This window comes from Chionomys nivalis, chromosome 5 (genome assembly GCF_950005125.1).
Source record: "Chionomys nivalis chromosome 5, mChiNiv1.1, whole genome shotgun sequence".
NCBI lineage: Eukaryota > Metazoa > Chordata > Mammalia > Rodentia > Cricetidae > Chionomys > Chionomys nivalis.
In genome coordinates, this window is record NC_080090.1 from 36394384 (window position 1) to 36415074 (window position 20691).

At 39.1% G+C, this 20691-nt stretch overlaps 1 protein-coding gene across 5 annotated transcripts in view; it reads right to left on the bottom strand.

Moving 5' to 3' along the window:
• Positions 1–4561: 4561 nt before the first annotated feature.
• The window catches only part of Ccser2 (coiled-coil serine rich protein 2), a 110184-nt gene continuing 94054 nt past the window's right edge, over positions 4562–20691 (bottom strand). For 2 of the 5 annotated variants that reach the window (XM_057769255.1, XM_057769259.1), the window contains one exon: positions 4562–9322. In XM_057769255.1, coding sequence (XP_057625238.1) covers positions 8534–9322 — 789 coding nt within the window. In that variant the 3' untranslated portion in view covers positions 4562–8533. Of the gene's footprint in view, positions 9323–16891; positions 16932–20691 lie in introns of all 5 variants that reach the window. The other 3 variants (XM_057769258.1, XM_057769256.1, XM_057769257.1) reach the window with 2 other exon arrangements.

Here is a 20691-nt window from a genome sequence, read left to right on the forward strand (position 1 = left end):
CTGAGGTAATGATTCAACCCAAACACACTAGAACCCTTGCTGTCCTTACTGGAAACCTGTGTGCTTTTGAGGAACTTGACAAAAGGATCCCCAAATTTACACAGAACTGTAAAAGACCATGAATAGCCAAACAACCTTAACCGACAAGGGGGGACTTCCTCCTAACATCTGGGACTCTCATGCCACTGTTATGAGCACTAGGAATGGGCATAAGAACACAGAGAACCCTAGGGCAGACTTCACTTTGCAGAAACGAATTTCTCTCTTTAGACTCAACTGATTTTCAGCGCAGGTGCCAAAGTGAGGGCCTTCAACTAAGGGAAACTGGTGGTCATATGCGGATGATGTTACTTCATACTGGGTACCAAAACCAACTCAGATGCTCCACAGGCGTCAGAGCAGGAATTCAGTAATACTGCCACAAGGAGTCACAGAAGACAATCTTCAAGATTGCCTAGGAAATAATGCCTTGTCTGGAAGATGCTTAATTTTCAAATAATATATAATGCATAGTAGAAAGTAACGAGGGAACCTGAGCAAACCCCTCTTATCTGACCTGATGAAATTACTCAAAGGCCAGAGAAAGCTCAGACCACACAGCTTAGAAGACATCCAGACGACTGTGTCTCCTTCGCCTTCAAGCAGAGGAGGAGAGAGAGCCCTTCTCTTGGTCACTTGCTTCAGCCCCAGACCCAGGGGCAGTCATTCACATGCACACATGTGGCCCTGGAGAAACTGCTTGCTCCCATGAGGCCAAGCAAAGGACAGACAGTGAATGCACACGGTGAGGCATTTAGCTTTGACATTTGAATTTGTCACACTTAATCTGCAAGTGCCGAGTGACGGAGCAAGAACTTGTTTCAAAAGAAATGAAAACGTCCATTTTCTCAGGCAGAGAAAAATAATCGCAGGACTTCATTTGCACTTAGCAGATTTTAGAGAGACGCAGGAGAGGCTGGCCACTGGCCAGGGAGAATAGAAATGGAAACAGGAGAACAGCTGCCATAGCAAGGGCTTGACTTCTCTGTATGAAATAAGGCAATCTTGGCTTCAATTTTAGCAGGGTAGCTTCTTTGCCCCTCTACTGATTGATTCACAGCATGAAGTCAGCAAACCTGTTTCTGAAGATGGAAGCTCTAGGCAGGCATTATAATGCTAAAAGCTGGGCAGACTGACTCTGGTTGGCATGAATAAAGGGCATAAAGATTGGGTTCTCCCTTCTTGGCTCAGAACCAGACAGCAGAATTGGGTGGCCTGCCCTTCATCTCATCCAAGCCTGGATGACAGCAGGTAACCGTGAACAAAGCCACAAAAACCTTAAGTCTTCAGCAAAGGGAGTTGTGAGCCAAGCAGTCCCAACCCCCAACCATGCCCCAATTTGGCCTGTTCTAGTGTCTAACACCCACCCTTCAACCACTGTTAAAGACCCGTCCACATTTGTATGCATCCTGTCCTTCCAGGGAGGAAGGCAGAGTTAATAGAGAACAGGACCCAGGAAATCACCACACAGAGTACATTAACATCTATTTGGGAGGGTGTGGACAGAACCAAGGATGAATCAGTAAGGACGTTAAGGAGGAGAACCCGGAGAAGGACTGGTGTAAGGTAGGATGAATCACGCTCAGCTTGTATGCACCAAGGTAAAAAGCGACCCAAGTTTGAGGTGAATAATGTCTATCACTAATCGTTGTGCTATCTCTTGCACACAGCATTCTCAATTTTAATTACTTGAGTGAACAAGGAATGAACAAATGAAACTAGAGTGCTAGTTCTGAAGTCAGGGATACAGGCCCTTGGATGTGTCACTGCGTAAATGACTTCAAAGGTAATCTTATTCTAGAAAGTTATAAACAGCTGGCTCATTAACTCTGTGGCCGGGGAGATCAGCGACTGAATTTCTAGAGAAATGGCCTTATTAAAAAATACATACAAGTTTTTCTCTGTAGAGGTACTCTCGCAACTAAAAAATGTGTATTATAAAGACACAAAAGTAAAATATCTAGAATTGTGTCACCATTATTGTTATTGATTTATACAGGTATCTATAAGCATATGTGTGACTACAATGTTTCTCTCTTATCTTGCCTATGAGTTGTTATAGTACAGAATACTGTGAAAGTAAGGTGAATATTCTGGTAAATACTAAAACCATTGCTTGGCTGTGAAATTATTTTGTGTATGGAATTTAGCTGTTCTCTTGAAATATGCGTTTTGGCTTTCCACACCAATGTCCTTTGGATACGAAGATGTACCATAAGCAGACTGTCATAGCACCATGGTGTCTCAGACACCAGCTAGGGTCAATATCTTATCACATTTTGTTGACCCTTGGACTTCTATAGCTGTTTTGTGCTATGACTTTCTGCATCTTTCTTAAGTGTTGGAAGTCATGGTTCCCTGGACTTCCCTTATTTCCTGGTAGCTCTGCAAGGCTTCCCTACTACCAGAGTCACACACTCTCAAAATAACAGCAGTCAGAACAAGGTCCAAGTTTCACGGGTGCTCTCAGCAAGTCCTTTCAGGGGCACCTCCCTGGGCTCTGTCCAGGCCTGGATCTAGCCAAGATAATCACCATTACCAGGACTCTGACCATCTCATATGCACATTAATCTGTTACACACTGTGTTCCTTTTGCCTGTGTTAATCACATTTGCCCTTCACCTAATTTAGTCCATCATAAATGTGTAAAACATCAGCTCCAAATCGTCATGGAAACGTAGTTTGGTGCAACTGAAAACAACTGGGGGACAATGTGCTTACGAAAGGCTCACATTGGTGAGCGTGCTGATATGTGCTATTAATCTTACTTTTGTTTATCTGTCATTTAAAAAATCCCAAATGCAAATATCATTTATGGAAGAAGTTTTCACAGTGAGTTACATGGTGGCTCTGCTGGTTCTGTCTGGGCTGTGGAGTCTTTGCTGCGGGACCTCCCACAAAAGCTCAGGGAGCCAGACACACAGCAAGCCTATCTAGTGTTCCTTTCACAGTAGTGGCTGACATCGGAGACGTGGTGATGCTCTAGAAAACATCTTCTATAGTCACTTGAAATATTACCAAAGAAGCAACTGTCAGACCCCAAGAGGCTGTAGATGATTTAACAAGTCAAGCTTTAGAACCTGGGAAACAGCTATTCTGTGTTTATAGTTGAGGAGAGACTGTGAGGAAGTTCCCTGTATCATTTTTCCACAGCATAGACGTTAAAGGCAGAGTTATGATGGGGAGATGACCCAAAAATGGAGGAAAGGCTCTCTAGATAACCCAAAGTCTCTCCTCAGAGATTCGCCTGGGGAGTGTGGGGAGGAAGGTCTTCAAGATGTTAGATTTTGTCTGAATAAGAGGATGAGGGAGAAAGGCATGGCCACAGATCTGAACACCAGCCACAGCAAGACTTCAGAAATGGGAACTGTGGTATGAGGTGGCAAAATGGAAGATGGTTTAGAGAGCTTGAGAAACCTGCTGAACTCTGCAAACCTACAGTAGGAAGCAGGATACCATACCATTGTTATAGAGCTAATGAGTTCTTGGATATAGCTATGCGTGTTTGTTTATATTCTTGAAATATATACATATATGTGTATGTATACCCTGTTTTCAGTGGATAATGAGGGCATAATAAATACCAAGAACATACTACAACATCAAACCGAACTGTGTGGGAACTAAAGCACAGAATGAAACAACGCTGGAGTCAATGTAATATCGCCTTACTGCTGTGTTCAAAGGAAAAAACAGTGAATACAAGGGCGGTTGGTCCTGAAGTGGTGGTCTTCAGCTCCAGACAGGGGACCCGCTCAGTCCCGACCAGCAGCCAGCAGAATCACTACGTCTCACCTCAAACTGACAGAAGCATCACTGCCTTCTGTTCCTTCTGTGGGGAAAAGACTGTTTTAGAATGAAAATACAGACCCAAACGCATACGTGAGGGCACTGCAGCGATGCTGTTCACCTGACTGGAAGATGAGTCACTGTAAGCCTGTGATCACTAATAGACCAGAAAGCCTTGAGGGTGAAAGAGATCTTTAGAGGCAGCCAATGCTATTGCCAAACTTATTAATGAAGTTTTCCTCAACTCTTTCTGGGACATACACACACACACACACATACACACACACATCCACTTTGGATCAATACAATGGTATTATCCTATACAATTTTTATATATCTGATTAGGAAATAAAATTTCCATTTTTGTATGCAAAATTATATTGACAAGTTTATGATTCAAAGTATTTTGTATATGGACTGTTTAAAATGGAAATTAAAATGTCATTTTCTCCCTTGCACATCTCCCCAAACAAGGTAGTTTCTTCAGATACTCACCAAAGTATTTTCTTAAAGCAGATATTAGGTCAAGGGAAACCAACACACTAGACAGAGAAGATGTGAATTCTCAGTCCTGAAATTCTCAGGATTCATGGCTTGAGATATACCGTGTATATGGATAAGAGTTTGTAAACAGAATATCAGAGTTTGAAAATAATAGTACTCTATATCTTAGCAGGGAAAGACATTAGAGAAAACAAACTGTGGAAAGACAAACACATTCTTATAATTATGAACTTTATTTTTTATTTACTAAGCCAACACGTTCAGGAAAGAGACTTTACATCTGGTTTCCATAATTCCTTTACAGGCAAATTCTAATATACAGTATGTACTCTAAACCGGATTGTAAAATCAGTGGGGAAAACGACATTGCAGACACTGTTTCCGGTTTTAGTCGTGACTAAGTTCTCGAGGCCAGCATTACTCATCACGGCAATGCACTACCAAGAAGAAAGGGGGTGCCTTTTACTCCACAAAGTGAAGACACAATCTTTAACAAGTTACATAATTATAGAAACCTCATTATCATCTGTCCAAATGTATCCTCTCAAACTGCTGCAGCAAAAAGTTAAAGAAACCTGTGGAAAGACCAACAGAAAATAGAACTCAAGCATCAGAATCAAGAAAACAGCAAGGCCATCATCTCCAAGGGAAACCTTACATATTTATATTACGGCTATACTTCATTTTCAAATGTGTGCATATGCATGCAGAAGTAACTACCCAAGTTAACTCAGCAACATGGAAGCTACAGTGTAGGATGGAGGGTGTGAGAATGGAGCTGCTGTCTTCCTGGCCTTCAGCACAAGCACAGTTGACCCCAAAGTGCATCCTCAGGAAGCTGCTCAGACTACTCTGGTGGCAAACAAGAACACCCGTGTCTGGAACACCATCGGTGGCCCGGAACCTTTCCGAAATGACAGTTATGGGGATGAAGTTGCCTTTGATACACTGAGTAAAATACTAAAAGGGACAATGGACATTCAAAAAAAACTTAGTGCTATCATGGGCAAAGTGGCATGCTGGGATACAGTTCAGTGAAAGGCTCTACAGCTTCCTTCCCACAGCAACATTTACATAGAAATTCATTTCACTAAACAAAGCCACACCCACAGGAGGCAATTTGATATTTCAGGCACAACTATAAGCAATTAAGCTCATTTAAAGTGCGTATCTGTTATTTTCTTTCATACTCAAATTTTTACTTACTAAAATGCTTAGTAAGTTCCCTAACATCTATATAAATACAGTGAACAGTAGTTGATATGCCTGAAAATACAGTACAAATGAAAAATGAGACTCCAAAAGAAAAACAACTGGTAGATGGTCTAAGATTAGAAATCATCTATAATCCTTTGTTGCAAACCTTGGAATCACCTGTACCTATACAAATAAACATCTCAGCCCAAACTTTCTTTGAACAAACTCAGGGCCACATAGCAAAACTCTAGCTCAAAAATCAATCGTCTGAAACGCATCCTGTTGAAAGACAAATGAACAATTCTATATATTTTCTTCCCACACATGTAAAAACTGCCCAACTTCCCCTTGGCACTTGGAACTCGCCCACTCCCACTAGCCTCACCAAAAGAACAAAGTGAGCTACATTTCTGTGAAAGACAGTTGGCGAAGTGCTGGTTACAGATGCACTCAAGAGATCAAGGCAGATGTGAGAGTGTGGCCTCTGTTTACACAGCAGTGCTGTGCCCTCATCTCCACTTCTCAGTATTAATAAGAGCAGACAAGATATTCTTACAGCTTTTACAGAAAACTGCAGGCAAATATTCTATGTTCTTTGCAAATGCATCGTAGATGTCTTCTCTAGATAATGTATTTGAAGCATACATTGTGTTTTAAAAGTATACTGATGAGGGATGGGGATGGAGCTCACTTGACAGAGTGCTTGCCTACCACACGAGGCTCTGGATTTGACCTCCAGTGCCACATAACATCAGGTGTGGTCGTGCACTCTTGTAATCCCAGCACTCTGGAAGTGGAGGCAGGCGATAAAATATCCAAGGTTATCTTTGGCTATACAATGAGTTAGTGCCCAGTGTGGAATATGTGAGGCTCTTGTCTCAACCAAAAACAAAGAAGAAGAAAAAAGTATATAATAATGAGCCTACCTATGTTCTATCAAGACTGAGGCCCAACAACAGTATAGAGGATAAACTGGTGGATGCATATTTCTGCAAATTCATCAGGGAGAAAAAAATTAAAGGGGCCAAAGAATAAAATAAACAAATTACTGGAGTCAACATTTTCATCTAATAGACAATGAAGACATTTCCCTCAAACCAGAGGGTTATAAATAAATTTAAAAACTGAAACTTTCCCCTAAGGATAAGGCCAACTTGCAAAAGCACTTCACAAAAGTCTATACAAACTTCCAATTTAAGAAACAGACACTAGTATGTTCTACTGCAGGAGCTAGAGTATGATTGTAGCCGATACGCAATGATGAGATTAGCTTCTCTTCCCCACAAGGGGAAAGCACATGTGCTCACATACAGCTGCAAAGAGCCCGGCACTCTTTCATGAACAAAGAGGTGCTTTCTGCCCACAGCAGTGATGACTCCATAGCATCCGGCCTACGTCAGGGTGTCCTGAGCTTCAGTTCTACTCTGACTAAAGTGCTGTGGTGTGAGACTATGCTCATCCACTCCCAAACCCAAGAAAGGTTGGCATCTCAGAATGGCAAACTGACTAGATCGAGGGATCACAACACACGAGGTGAAGACTGCCCCTAGATGACTGAAGCTTTCTACTAACCAACTGGATACCACGGTTCTCTTTGTAACCTAGTGACATTTAAAAAAGAAGCCTAGCAGCTTAACTGTTTTGGCTACAATTACTTTTGATACATTTTTTTGGTCAGCTAATCAGATACTGATCCTGTAAGGTTATTTGTCTGAAAAATCTTAATTTGAATTAAATGACCAGCCTAAAGACGACATGACTTGGACAAACGTAAGGTAAATTTACTCAACTGCTTGAGAAATGGTCAGCAGCATGGGTGGGTTTCCGTAGCCCCCACAGCTACCTTCTGCAGCAATCCTTCAGGAAGAACAGCTTCCTAGCTACAGTTTCATCCTCCCCCACCAAAAAATCTACTTTTCAAGAAACCTTCATTCAAAATAGAAAAGGGAAACTCAGGAAACCCAGAAAAGCAACTTATCATGATATTCTTAAATTTATATATATATTTTCTCAAAGTGTTTTAACTCATTTTTATAGAAAATAAGCTTTAAATTCCTCTTATATCGCATCAAAATTTTGTGCAAATATTTCAAGTCCATTATTCCAGTCTTCAGATATTAGCAAATAGTCAAAAATCAATACATTACAATAAAAACTTAACTTTAAATTTTCCATGTATGTTGTGGAAACTTAAAGTAATATGATGGATCCATAAGTTAATAGGGTTTAAAACTCAATTACCAGCAAAACTCTAGCACCAACAGAGGTTACAACTAATATACCCTTAGGCATCTCAAGCTCTCCAAATTTACCCAGTAGCAATGTAAGCATGTAGTACATGTGTGTATGAAATAAGGTGTTATAACAACATCTATTTGGTTTACATAAAATAATGAAAACTGTCAGCCTGGGAAATATGTCTGAAAAAAGGGAGAAACAGTAGGACTGTATTATTGATCCTAGAAAGCAGAGATAAAACCTATAAGGATTCCCCCAGTAAAAGCCTGGTCTTTATTCATTGTGGAGATTTTGCATAGACCACATAAATATACAGAACACTGGCCAGAACCCTGCTTATGGACAATCATCTTCCATCATCACTATGGATCTTTAGTTCAAATAGTAACCATATTCACAGTAAGAGTAAGCAAAGGGTGAGATTTTAATAACCAGTTATGGGCCACAACAGGACTAAATTAGTAAAGTACATGTGTTGCCTGGTAAATGGAATATTGACTTTTCTGGTGTGCAGAGAGGGGGCTGGATAGTATGACTCAGCCTCTGAGATGGAGAAGTAAACTTGTCTTTACCTGAGACAAGAATGTGCAAATGGTATAAAGTTCAACTAGAATAGAAAATGGAAGAGCCAAACTAGTAGAAGCTTCTGAGTTTTAATTTTAAGATTTGCTGTAATGGAACCTCCAACATAGTAATAAACTGCACATAAAGCTATCACAGAGCAGACCGTTTTCGAAAGACAAATTGGCAGGTGATGGCTATGCACTTAATGTATCTTTGGTTTAGGAAGACGAGAATATCGATTAGAGGCCACACAGTCCCCAGAATGCAAACTGCTGTGTAGATTCTGCAGTTCTTTTGATCGTGCTAATGGCCTTGGGATGCTTGTCTTGGCCTGGAAGTTTTGAGGCTCTAGTTGGGAATTGCTGATTTGTTTTTGTTTCAAAGTGCCAGAAGGGGGACGGAGTTTAGATGTTTTCAGATTCAAATTGTTTGTGAGATTGTTTTGATTAGATGTTGGCTGATGCTTTGAATTACATGGTGCGATTACTGGTGACTTCTTAAATGTGGAAGTCCTACGTGGTGATGAATCAGAATCTGGAGGTGCCAAAGAACTCAAGGTGGATGGCTTTAAATGCTTGGACTTGGGCTGAGGAGACTGGTTTCTTCCAACCGTCTTAGTCTGGTCCACTGTACTTGACTGGGAAGGTGTCTGAGGAGGAGTAGGTACAAACTGCATGTCACTAGTTTGATTCTTTGCCAAATGATGTGGCTCTTGAGCATTCACAGTCATGCTCAGGCTCGTTTCAGAAGGTATGTCCTTCACCACATCCACTGTGAACTGTGGGCTTGGCGACAAAGGACGCTCTTCCAAATCATAGCTGTTTTCTTGTTGCAAGCCATGTGTAAAGCTTCCATCTGGATGTACACCATCCTGGCACATGCCCTGGACTCTGTGTTCACTGTGGGCCTCGGTATGTTGTGGCTTTATTAGTTTTCCCTGGGCGTGGTCTGTAGATCTGGGATGGCTGCTGGAAGGCTGTAGTACTTGAGGCTGTTAAAATAAAAAAAAAAATCAATAATTTATATTAGAAATTTACTCAGAATGAATGCAAGTACAAATGCACTTACGCAAATTGACATCTATTATATTTTAATATGGAAAACATGATTTTTTTAAAGTAAAGAATGAATTGCAGGATCCAAGCAAACTCATGATACATATCAAATGAAAAGGCAAACAAGAATGATACAGGCAGCAAACACCGAACAAAATCCAAAATTAAATGGGACAAAAGAAAGTATTTAAATATTTAATGAAGAAAAAAATCCCTGCATCATTAGATTTATCATCTTCAACATTATCTACAAGGGCTACAGAAGAAAATTTCATTAGTGCTTTGGTTTAATGTCTTTAAGTGGCGCTTACATTTAATGGTAAACTTCAAGATATTGTCTGCTTTATTTTATGCACATCATTGTTTTGTATGCATGTGTATATGTACACCAAGTGTCCCTGGTGTCCTTGGAGGCTAGAATGGGGTATCACTTCCCCGGAACTAAAGTTACACATGGTTGTAAGGTGATTGCTGGGAACTGAACCCTGGTCCTGTGCAAGAGCAGTCAGAGCTTTTAACCACTCAATCATTTCTCCAGCTATTATGCATTTTAAAGTTCATTTTTATGCATGTTGCCAAACGCTGTATCTCTTTTACCAAGAGATACACAAGGTTTAGGAAAGACTACTATATTAATTTATGTGAAATTCTAAAGATTTACACAAAAGTGTCCAATACACTTAATCCAGTACATGCACAGCACTAAATTCAACCCTTGGAGGCCCCAGTCACTCAACAATTTTCTCAGGGACAGCTGAGAAAGCATAAACATGCAACCACCTGGAACTGAAGTTCTCAAGTCCTTGCAGCTTTGCATGGCCTCAACAGCTTAATATGATACTATCTATACAAACTCGAAAAAACATGTGACTCCCTTTTTTGGGTTATCCAGTAAAAAAAAGTACAAAGTGACATAGGAGTCAGTTAAAACAAATTAATAACAATCATTTCCTCGCCCATATACCTACTTTCTATTTAATATTTTGGACTAAAATGTCAAAAACTTTGGGTGTGAAATGTGGATTTTTAGCAGATCCTTTTCACTAATAAAAATACTTTTTAACTATGCTAACCTACACAGTATCTCTCACATTTCTGCTGAAAGGACAGACCTAATCGACTGCATCTTTGTGTTCTTTTACCCCTTGACTAGCAGTACAAGTGGCTGCCCAGGGTCAGCAGTGAGAGACTGAAGTGGCATAGCTGGGAGTCACTGGGAACAGGATCACCACTCAGCAGAGATGACTGAGGGCTGACCAGGGCTCTAAAGTGGGCAGGAGGATTTATAAGATATCTTGCCAGTCAACATTCCAGCATGGAGGAAGGAGGAGCTAGCAAGTCCCAACTCCTGAGGAGCTAGCTCTGCACAGCTGATGGCTTTGGGAGAGCACTATCTGTATTCTTTAAGGGGTATCGCCTCTGACAGTTAGCTAAGCTCCAGTGGAAAACCCTACACCAGGGAGAACATGGGCGACAAAAACTGGATGAGGTTATTTTATTTTTAGTCTTTAAAAAGAATACAATGTTGGGAGGGGGTGAAGAGGTAAAAGTAGATCTCGGAGTGCTTAGTGGAATAAATGAGGAGGTGAGAATGATCAAACCACATTGTATGCAAATAAAAAATTCTTTAAAAATAAAAATACTATATTTAAAAGGCAGAACAATAATCAAAACTAAACTGTACAGAAAAATGAATGTTAACATTAACTCTAGCTCTAGAATGTTTAAAAGAATGCTAGCCCAATTGCTGCCTAATGCTAACTATCCAGACTTCAAAGACAGTGGGCATTTTTCAATACATTACCACGGAGAAGGATGAACTGTCCTTAAAATTGAAAGGCACTAAAATATCATTAGTAACTAGTTCAGTAGATTCTACTGAAGGTTTCCCAGTGAGCATGTAAAAGCAATCACAAACATCAAAAATACTGAATGAAAGATCGAGCAGGGCCTTATTAAGGCAGCAGTCTGAAGAAGAGCAGCACTACCGGTCAAGGGCACCGTACTTTTTCTCTCCTTTCACCTACAAACAGAATAGTTTTCCCACATCAGTTTAAAAGATCTTAAAGCAATCTAAGAACTGAAAATATCAGTGACAATTTTAAAAGACAATTATTATTATTATTAATTTTGGTATTTTGAGACAAGGTTTCTCTGTGTATGTAACAGTCCTAGCTGTCTTGGAACTAGCTCTTGTAGACCAGGCTGGCCTCCAACTCACAGAGATCCACCTGCCTCTGTCTCCCAAGTGCTGGCTGTTTCCCGAGTGTTGGGATTAAAGGTATGTTCCATCATTGCCCGGCTAAAGATGACTTTTCTGCAGTATGTCTATGGCCCTAGAAATAAAAAGATGCTACTAGCCTGCAAAAACATTTTTTTCTTATTAAGGCAAAGTAACCAGAGCACCAACCTTCCAGAAAAGGCTCACTGTGACCTGAAGGTGACACAGCCATTTGCCCTGCTAATTATTCACATTCCCCACTTCTCATGGAGAAACACAGAATTGGAAAGACCTGCTGCATGTATTCAACATAACAAACTCCATTCACAAGACTGACAATCGGAAAATGGCAAAGCTGCTAAGAATATACAATGTTCAGTCTTCTAGCTGAGAAAACAAGATTAAATAGCTATACATAGAAAAGTCTAAACTATCATCTGTGGTAATTTGAATGTAATTGGTCTCATAATCTCATAGGGAATTAGGATCTATTAGGAGATATGGCTTTGTTGCAGAGGGTAAGGCCTTGCTGGAGGAAGTATGTCACTATGTGGTGGTGGGGGGGGTTGAGGTTTCTTTTGCTCAAGCTTCCCTCAGTGTGACTTTCAGTTGACTTCCAGTTGCCAGCAAGATGTAGCAATCTCAGCTCCAGCACAGTATCTGCCTACATGCCGTCATGCTCCATGTCATGATAATAGACTGAACCTCTAAACTTCAAATGAGTCACCCCAATTAAATGTTTTCCTTATAAGAGTTGTTGTGGTCATGGTCTCTCTTGACAGCAATAAAACCCTAACTAAGACAGAAATTAAGACCAGGGACCGGGGTATTTCTGTGATAGGCCTGATCGTGGTTTTGTTTAGAATAACATAGACTTTGTGTTAGGAAACCAGTGGAGCGCTTTAAGCACTAATTAATGGGCCATACTAGTAGGAGCATGGAAGACAAAGGTGCTAAGAGTTATTTGAATTGCCAGGGGCTCACTCAAGATGTTTCAAAGGAGAAGAATTTTAGTATGTTGCCTATAGCTCTTTCTTGTGATATTTGGTGAAGAAAGTGGTTGCCTTTTGCCCTTATCCAAAGAGTCTGCCTGAGGCTAAAATGAAGAATTTTGGATTAATTCTCTTGGCAAAAAAAATTCTCAAAACAATCCAGTGCAGACTCTATCATGGGGATATTAGTGGCAACTCTAATGAAGATTTAAAATGAAAAGAAGCAAGTTGAGTAGGGGTAAACTACAAAATGTAAATTTTAAGAAGAAGAAGAGCACTAGAACATGGACTAGGGCTAACTCCTGTGTTCAAGGAGATAAATGATAAATGTATTAAGAAATGGAATCAAGGGAGTGGTAATATCAGGGCTAGATCCCACACAGCTAAGATTCCAATTTGAGAAAAAAGAAACTAAAGTAGAGTGTGGGGTTTGTCCAGTTGATTTTTGTTCTTGCTTTGGTCAAGTATTTCCTTGGTATGCTCACTTTCCTGCATTTTGGAATGGTAATGTATATCCTATGTCATTATATGTGAGAAGTATATGATCTGCTTTTTGATTGATTTTTTTTTTACAGGTGATTAGAGTTAGATTGCATGAATCTCAGAAGAGACTTTGAACTGTGGTCTTTAAAACATGGTTTAGACTGTGACAGATTATGGGGACTTTTGAAGTTGGACTAAATGCATTTTTCCTTATGGCATTATTACAAACTTATGGGAGCCAGGGGGTGGGATGTAGTAGTTTGGATGTAACTGGCCCCACAGTCTCATAGGAGGTGTCACTATTAGGAGGTATGGCTTTGTTGGAGTAGGAATGGCCATGTTAGAGGAAGTGTGTCACTGTGGGGGTGGGTTTTGAGGTTTCCTATGCTCAGGATACCACCCAGTGAGTTGGTCAACTTCCTGTTACCTCTGAGTCAAGATGTAGGACTCTCAGCTTCAGCACCACATCTGCCTGCATGATGCCATGCTCCCTGCCAAGATGATAATGGACTGAACCTCTGAAACTATAAGTGGGCCCCCTCAATGAAAGGTTTTCATTTATAAGAGTTGCTATAGTCATGATGTCTCTTCATAGCAATAAAACACCTAACAAAGACGTCATCTAATTGAAAAATAATCAGTTATTTCTATAAGATAAATAATGTAAATTTTATACTTCATGCAAAATTATTTTTAATAATATAATTTTCCTATTCTAAAATGAATTCCCTATGTTTGAAAACTGTGATTTGGAAAATTCGACTGTTATGAAGAGAAAAAGTCTCTTTTAAGGAGAATAAGAAGTTGCTACACTGTGAGGTCTAAGGCAACAGCAGTGGAGGACAACAGGAGAGGCATCCTTCCATGGTCTAGATTGCCACAAGCAGACAAACTACCCAGTAACTGTTACAAAGCAATTATGTCCATCAAATCACAGGACTAGCAGTGAGAAGACCTGGAAGTGAACACAAAGCTGTCCCTGTGCTTTATGGAGCTTGTAAATAAATTACAAAACCACTTCCAACAACATGGAATCAAAAAGAAAACAAAACCCTGACTGGAGCACAAACATAAATTGTACAAACAATCTGGACTAAAGTTTTAAATCGAGCAGGAGATGCCAGGTAGATAGGAAGGAGGGAACTCTAAGATGTGAGCTGGGACAAGGCCATGGCTAACAAAGAACATGATGTTCTGTCATTTAGATGCCATGAGAATGTGGAGAGAACACTGCTGGCAGAACAGGCAAGGCTGGTGCCTACAGGAACTTGCCAAGCTATGTAATGCTAGATTATGAGAGCTACTGAGGAATGCTAAGCAGGTCAGAGGATACAGAGTGCTTCAGGAGCTCACTCTGATGGAACCAGTGAGAAATTCAATAAGGGGAAGAAACTCTAAGGAAATGTAATAAGCTACCATCAGCCCAAGTGAGCAATCACCAACAGCTCAAATAAAGCTTTAAGTGCAAAATGAACATATTTTGGGGGAAGAAGACAGGACAAATAGATATGAGGAGAGGAAAATTCACAGTATTTCCTGTCATCTGGGCAAGGTATCTGGAAAAGTACCTGCTAGTCCATGTATTTCATGGCCTTAGCAGCTTACACGACTCATAACATACGGTAACAAACATCCAAGAACCATTAGGGGATTCAGGAAGCCTCCTGTAGTCACTAATTAGTGAGGCTTAGTACCTTGGAACTTGTGGAGGGTCTGTTAGGACAGTTCTGAAATGCAGACCGGTGTCCAGTGTTCTAATGGGACTCAGCAACTGCAAGTCTCACATAGGAGTTTTGGATAAATACACGTCACCATACCATTCTACATATTTCCAGGTCACATGGTGAAATGTGAGCAATAGGCACTACTCAGGGACTGCAAAGGCATGATGTTCATCATCAGTGATAACCTCAGATACTTATCTAGACTGCTTACAAGGATAACCCGGACCATGGAGCTCCTCATGCGAGCACACTCACACTTCATTTTCCATTGTAGAATTTGTCACACAGTGGTGATTAAATACACGCTTGCTATAAAAATGAGCAAGTGAATATTAGCTGTGTATACAAGAATGATCCAACTGGACATAAACTAGCAAAGAAGACTGGTTAGATCATTAACAGATAATTAATGATTAAATAAAAATCAACCTCTAAAAGTTAATGAACAAATAATTATAGATAATAGGAAATAAACCTTTTCTTAAAATGTTTGATTTTATTACATATTAACTTCAACAGAAATATCTTTCATAATGACCTATAAGCTTAGCCATCAAGTGCTTTTTCTACTTGAATAGGCATTTCTGGCTCAGGACACTGGGAAAACTATCTCAACAGGTATTTAGCTGTTTCCCTATTCCAGTAGCAACAGTATAACTATGCATGCAAACCTCTTAAGCACCGGACTTTTTGACACACATCACCTATGATAATTAGAAAGTTAAGCATGAAAAGTCCAAGGTATGGCTCTTTCACAACTGGGCCTGGTAGAATAGTCAAGATATCTATCATATGAAAATAAATTAGTTGCTATAGAACATGAGGTTTCTAGGTTCAAATGCATAGTTAAATAACGTTTATCACGGTATGTGTTTTAAATCAACAGCAGGCATATATGGCTGTTACGGCGAAGTGAAGATTCCTTCAATTTCCTCCTGGACAGAGGAACTGGATTTAGAACATAAAAAGTATTAAAACTTTCCAAAGAACTACCAGATGGCTCCATGATAGAGTTAGTCAAACACAGTGTTAGATTACCTAGCATCTATAATCAGACTGATCTAAGTCTGAGTTCTGGATCTAATCCTTACAATCAGTGAGATACTAAGCAAATGATCACAGTGCCCTGAAGTGGAATTTCATAAATAATAGCAAGTCTACTAGGTTTAGCTAGGCTCAGCAACTGCAAGTCTCACATAGAGTTCTGGCACTTACAAATATTGGAAAAATCACAGACAGGGAGGCAGAGGCTCCCTTATGTCGAAGGGCAGAAACCACAATTCTAAGTTTGAACACAGGTGGACTACTTTTCCTGAGACTCTGAGTGGAAGGCTTTAGCCTCTTCTTTTGCTAAATGAGGGCACAGACACTTAATGAAGTAAAGTTCAAATTTCACACACTTCAGCAAGTGGCAAAGGTCCCTTTTTAAACCATCAAAAAATTGAAAATGCAGCACTAAAATGTATTATTGTTGTATTACTTAGGTATTAGTTATAAATTCCTGGGCTTTCAAAATATGCAGTTTAATAGATGATTATCTTAACATTTGATAAGCAAGAAATCCACACATAGTTCCTATGTGGTTCTTAGTTGACTCCCCAACCAGACACCAAGCCCAAGCCTGTTGGTGGAGCAGTCTCTCTGGACAGAGGTGGCTCCACAGTGACCACTAGAGGGAACCCTCTCTCATTCCACCCCAGAGGTCTCTAGAATTATCATGTTGGGTTTCATAAGCATCCTTCCCTTCTAGTCACTAGCAAAAAAGATGGCAGCAAAAATACCAAGTCCTCAGTAAAATGTTTCATAGTCTGTAAAGTAGAAAACAGAAAATATTCAAGTATAAAAATGCTACTGTTTAACACACATGAAATATCTAAAATTATTTTTTACCTACATATAGGCTTACTATTATTATTAAATACACTTTAATACTTCAAAGGAAGATGGAAATGGAGCTACCTGTAACATGCCTGTACAGATCTCATGCATGCACGCTGACATGCATCATGCAAACTGGGAGAAAACAGAAAAGCAAAAAGTGACCATGAGGAAGGTGGTAGGAAAAAATCTGAAATTGTACTGTACCACGCTTTGTCAGAGAAGTAATGGACTAACTTCTCAACTCCTTGCCAAAGGCACAATGGGAGAGCAGAGACAAGAAAGAGACAGGACAAGGGTATCAGAGACCAGACAAAACACCAAGGATTGCCATGACTAGGTGGCAGCCAAAGGTATCTGCTCTGCTTGTGTTTTCCTAGGCATTACTCATTTCTGAACACGGTATATTGCAAATGGTAAAGCATATTTAATAAGTTTATATGCCTTTTATTTGTTAAAGTGGCTTACACCCATAGAAAAGTATGTTTAACACTTCTTACACTCTTACCAAACACTATACTGAAAAGAACTTTGACCCAATTTAATTCTAAAATTCCAAAGACCTAAGGAGATTAGCTCCATATAAATCCCTATGAAGAAAGGAAAAAGAAAATAATTTTTAGTAATTAAAAAAACTTCTAGCACATTATAAAGGCAAATAAATTTAGTATTTGCTAGCTTTATTGTTACAATGGCATTAAAGACCTCTTAAAGGTATAATTGGACCTTAATTTAGAAATATTAAAAATTATACATGAAGTTCCACACATCACTGTAAAGACAAATTCTTTAAATAAGCCCCTCTGTGACTAGCAATCATGGTTCCCAGTGATTTTTTGGAAATCAGGAATACTCTTTTGTCCTTTAGATTTCAAAGCTTAAGGGGACATATGATTTATATGTATGTGTGTGTGTGTGTGTGTGTGTGTGTGTGTGTGTATGTATATATATATATATATATATATATATATATATATATATATATATATACTACAGAAACATGGAATTCATAGATCCTCTGAGCTTACAGCCAATAAACTGCTTTTAAATTATCACCATGCTTAGGAGTGACTGCCCCGAGGCATAGTCAGTGAGACACAGCTGAATCCATGCAACTATCCCCTAATGACAGAATCTGTCCCGACCTAGCAGGAGCAGACAGAGCACTCTGGAAAAAAACTCCTAAACTGCTTAACAATAATACAATTCCACTGGGGCAACCAATAGGATAGGGCATGCGAGTGCAATGCCTCAGCAGCAGCAGCTGGCTTAAGAAACACTCCCACCATCTGCAGAGCAGGCGCCACAAAACGCTTCAGACTGCAAACACTAATTGCTGCACCTGCCACAACTGTAGGTGCTGACAGAAACTAACACGTGTCTAGGCTTCTGGAAAGTCATACTAGACCATGAGTTAGGTGCACATTTCTCATTAACCAAACAATAACTATGCTAGATAGCATCTGAAATTGACTGCAAAATATATGTATGTATAATATTACAGAAAAATGGCTTAATATACAATTGACTTAGTTCAGTTTCTACAAATTATCCTAGTTTCCACGGCAATCAAAATATTTTATTTTTATGAAAAGTCACTCCCAAAGCAAATTGCTCATAAGAACACAACAGATGAAGCAACAATGCATATACAATTGATCGAAGTCACATCTTGGAGTCAGTCAGATTGGGCTATGTAAATCAAACCCAGCAGCATGTCTGGAATAGTAATTGCTCCTAGTGAGTGCAGAGGCTTTAGTAAATGATGTCCTTCCAGAGCGCTGCCTGAGGAAGTGCTGGCATGGGTTATACACAAGGATAAGCTGCACTGCAGTACTTTACAAGAACTAGAAGACAAACATTTCATCAGAAACTGCATCCAAGTGATAGATAATACATTGCCACAAAAAGAGTGGTTTCAAGTTATAGCAACTATGGGAAAAATGTTTACATGATTCAAAAATGTCTAGAACTACAAAAGATCCTTATTTTATGAAAGACTTGAAGGAAACACATAAAATTATTTTAGTTCTTTTAGCTTCTCTATAATGTGTCACTATATTGTATGTCAGAGGAAATTTTAAATTTTAAAGGAAAGGTCATCTCCAATAAACTGCAAGATGTAGGCTCTGCCTGGGCAAATTACTACATCTCTCTGATTTATTGATTTGTTTGTTTTTCAAGACAGAGTTTCTCTGATTTAGTGATTTATATCTTTGACTATAAAATTAGGATAATAGCTCTGGAGATCAAGTGATAATTCAAGAAAAATGCTTACATATTCAATTCTATCTTTATCTTTTTCTTAAATATATGGATATATTTATAAACTATACATAAAATTTTCAAAATATTTTTAGACATACTTTCCAAAGTGCAATGTTTAATTATTAGATAGTAATTCCTGAGTCAAATGACAACGACAACTCAAATAGTGAGCAGGCTGGTGAAAATAAGCAAGTTAACAGCAGGTGAGGTGGGGAAGCCGAATGATCATTATCTGGTTGAACTTAGGAATGGCTCTTGCCCAAGTCTCAGCATCTTCAACAGAAAGCATTCCTGGCAAATGGGTGTAATCTTTAGGGGAAAACACTTAAAATGATAAAGATATTTCTGTAAAAAATGTTTTCTATGATGACATAAAATTTATACAAAGCTGTCCAAGCTCTGTTTTTCTTTTTATTTTTCACATGTGGTGTGTACATATTTGTATATACATGGTTTTGCCTGTGCATATGATGCTCAAGGTTGATGCCAGGAATCATTCCTGGTCATTTTTCCACGTAATTCATTGAGGCAAAGTCACTCAACCAAATCCCAAACTCATTTATATTGCTAGTCTGTTAAGTAGGTTGCTCTGTGGACCCCTGTGTACTCTTTCTGAGGCTGGAATTGAAGGAGGACCAGCAGATCCACCAATATTTACAAGGGTTTCTCAGTATCAGAACTAAGGTCCTCATGCTTAAGTGTCTTAGCTGCTGAATCGTGTTCCCAGCTCCTGTCGCAGGTTTTTAGTCTCCATATTTAAAGTTGGTATATTAACCCTATATTCACTCAGACTTATATGGAAGACATATTTAGGGACTTCCCTATCGCAAGCTGCTAACATTTTTAGAAAAAAAAAATTAAGTCACTAGAGAAAAAAATGATTATACTATCTATGTTCTAAAAGAAAGTACTATTTAAGAATCTTCTGACTAAATATGTGCTTGTATCCAATAAATATACACTGGGCTGGGCTGCAAAATAAATTTATCATCACTTGTCAAAATTATGTTAAGTGTTACCTGAAGGTTACACAATAAAAGGAAAAAACAAAATCTATAAATTCTGTGATTTCAATGTAATTCAGGTAAATATAATTATTATTAGAATATAAATTTAGATATCAAGCAACACATCCAGAAATTGCTAGATGGATAGGACAGATGAAGATGTACTTCATATAGTCTGTTTCCTTTCCTTCCCATCTAAGTTGTTTCATAGAGAAGTCAGAGACACAGAGAATTTCTAAGTTCTTTCACGTGACATAACCAAGAGAAAATTCTGAAGGGGATGTTAGGCATAGCAACAAATGGACGTTGTTCTTAAATATGATTTTGAGGCACCAAGTGTGGCAGTAGACTCCTCTATTTGCAAGAAGCAATTCTTACTGTGCCTCAGGTCACTCATCACTCAATCCACTGTAGGTGGACATGAGAGTAGAAGCAGTGACCACTGCCAGTGAACCAAGTCTCCACTGAAAACAGGAAGGTCTCCATATACCTAAACAGAAACTATTTTCTGCTAGCCTGTAAAAATTTTCCTTGAAATCAGAAGAAAAACAGCACAAAATAAACATCAGTATTCATTTTTATAATAAAAATTTTCACAAAAATATAAATATTTCAAAAGAAAATCGTGTAAAAGTCAAGAACTTGTATACTTACCACCATTTCCTAAAGTTATTTTTAAATTTAGCAAGGTGATTTCTGGCCAGTGCAGCTTTGTGAAATGGCCTGGGTACA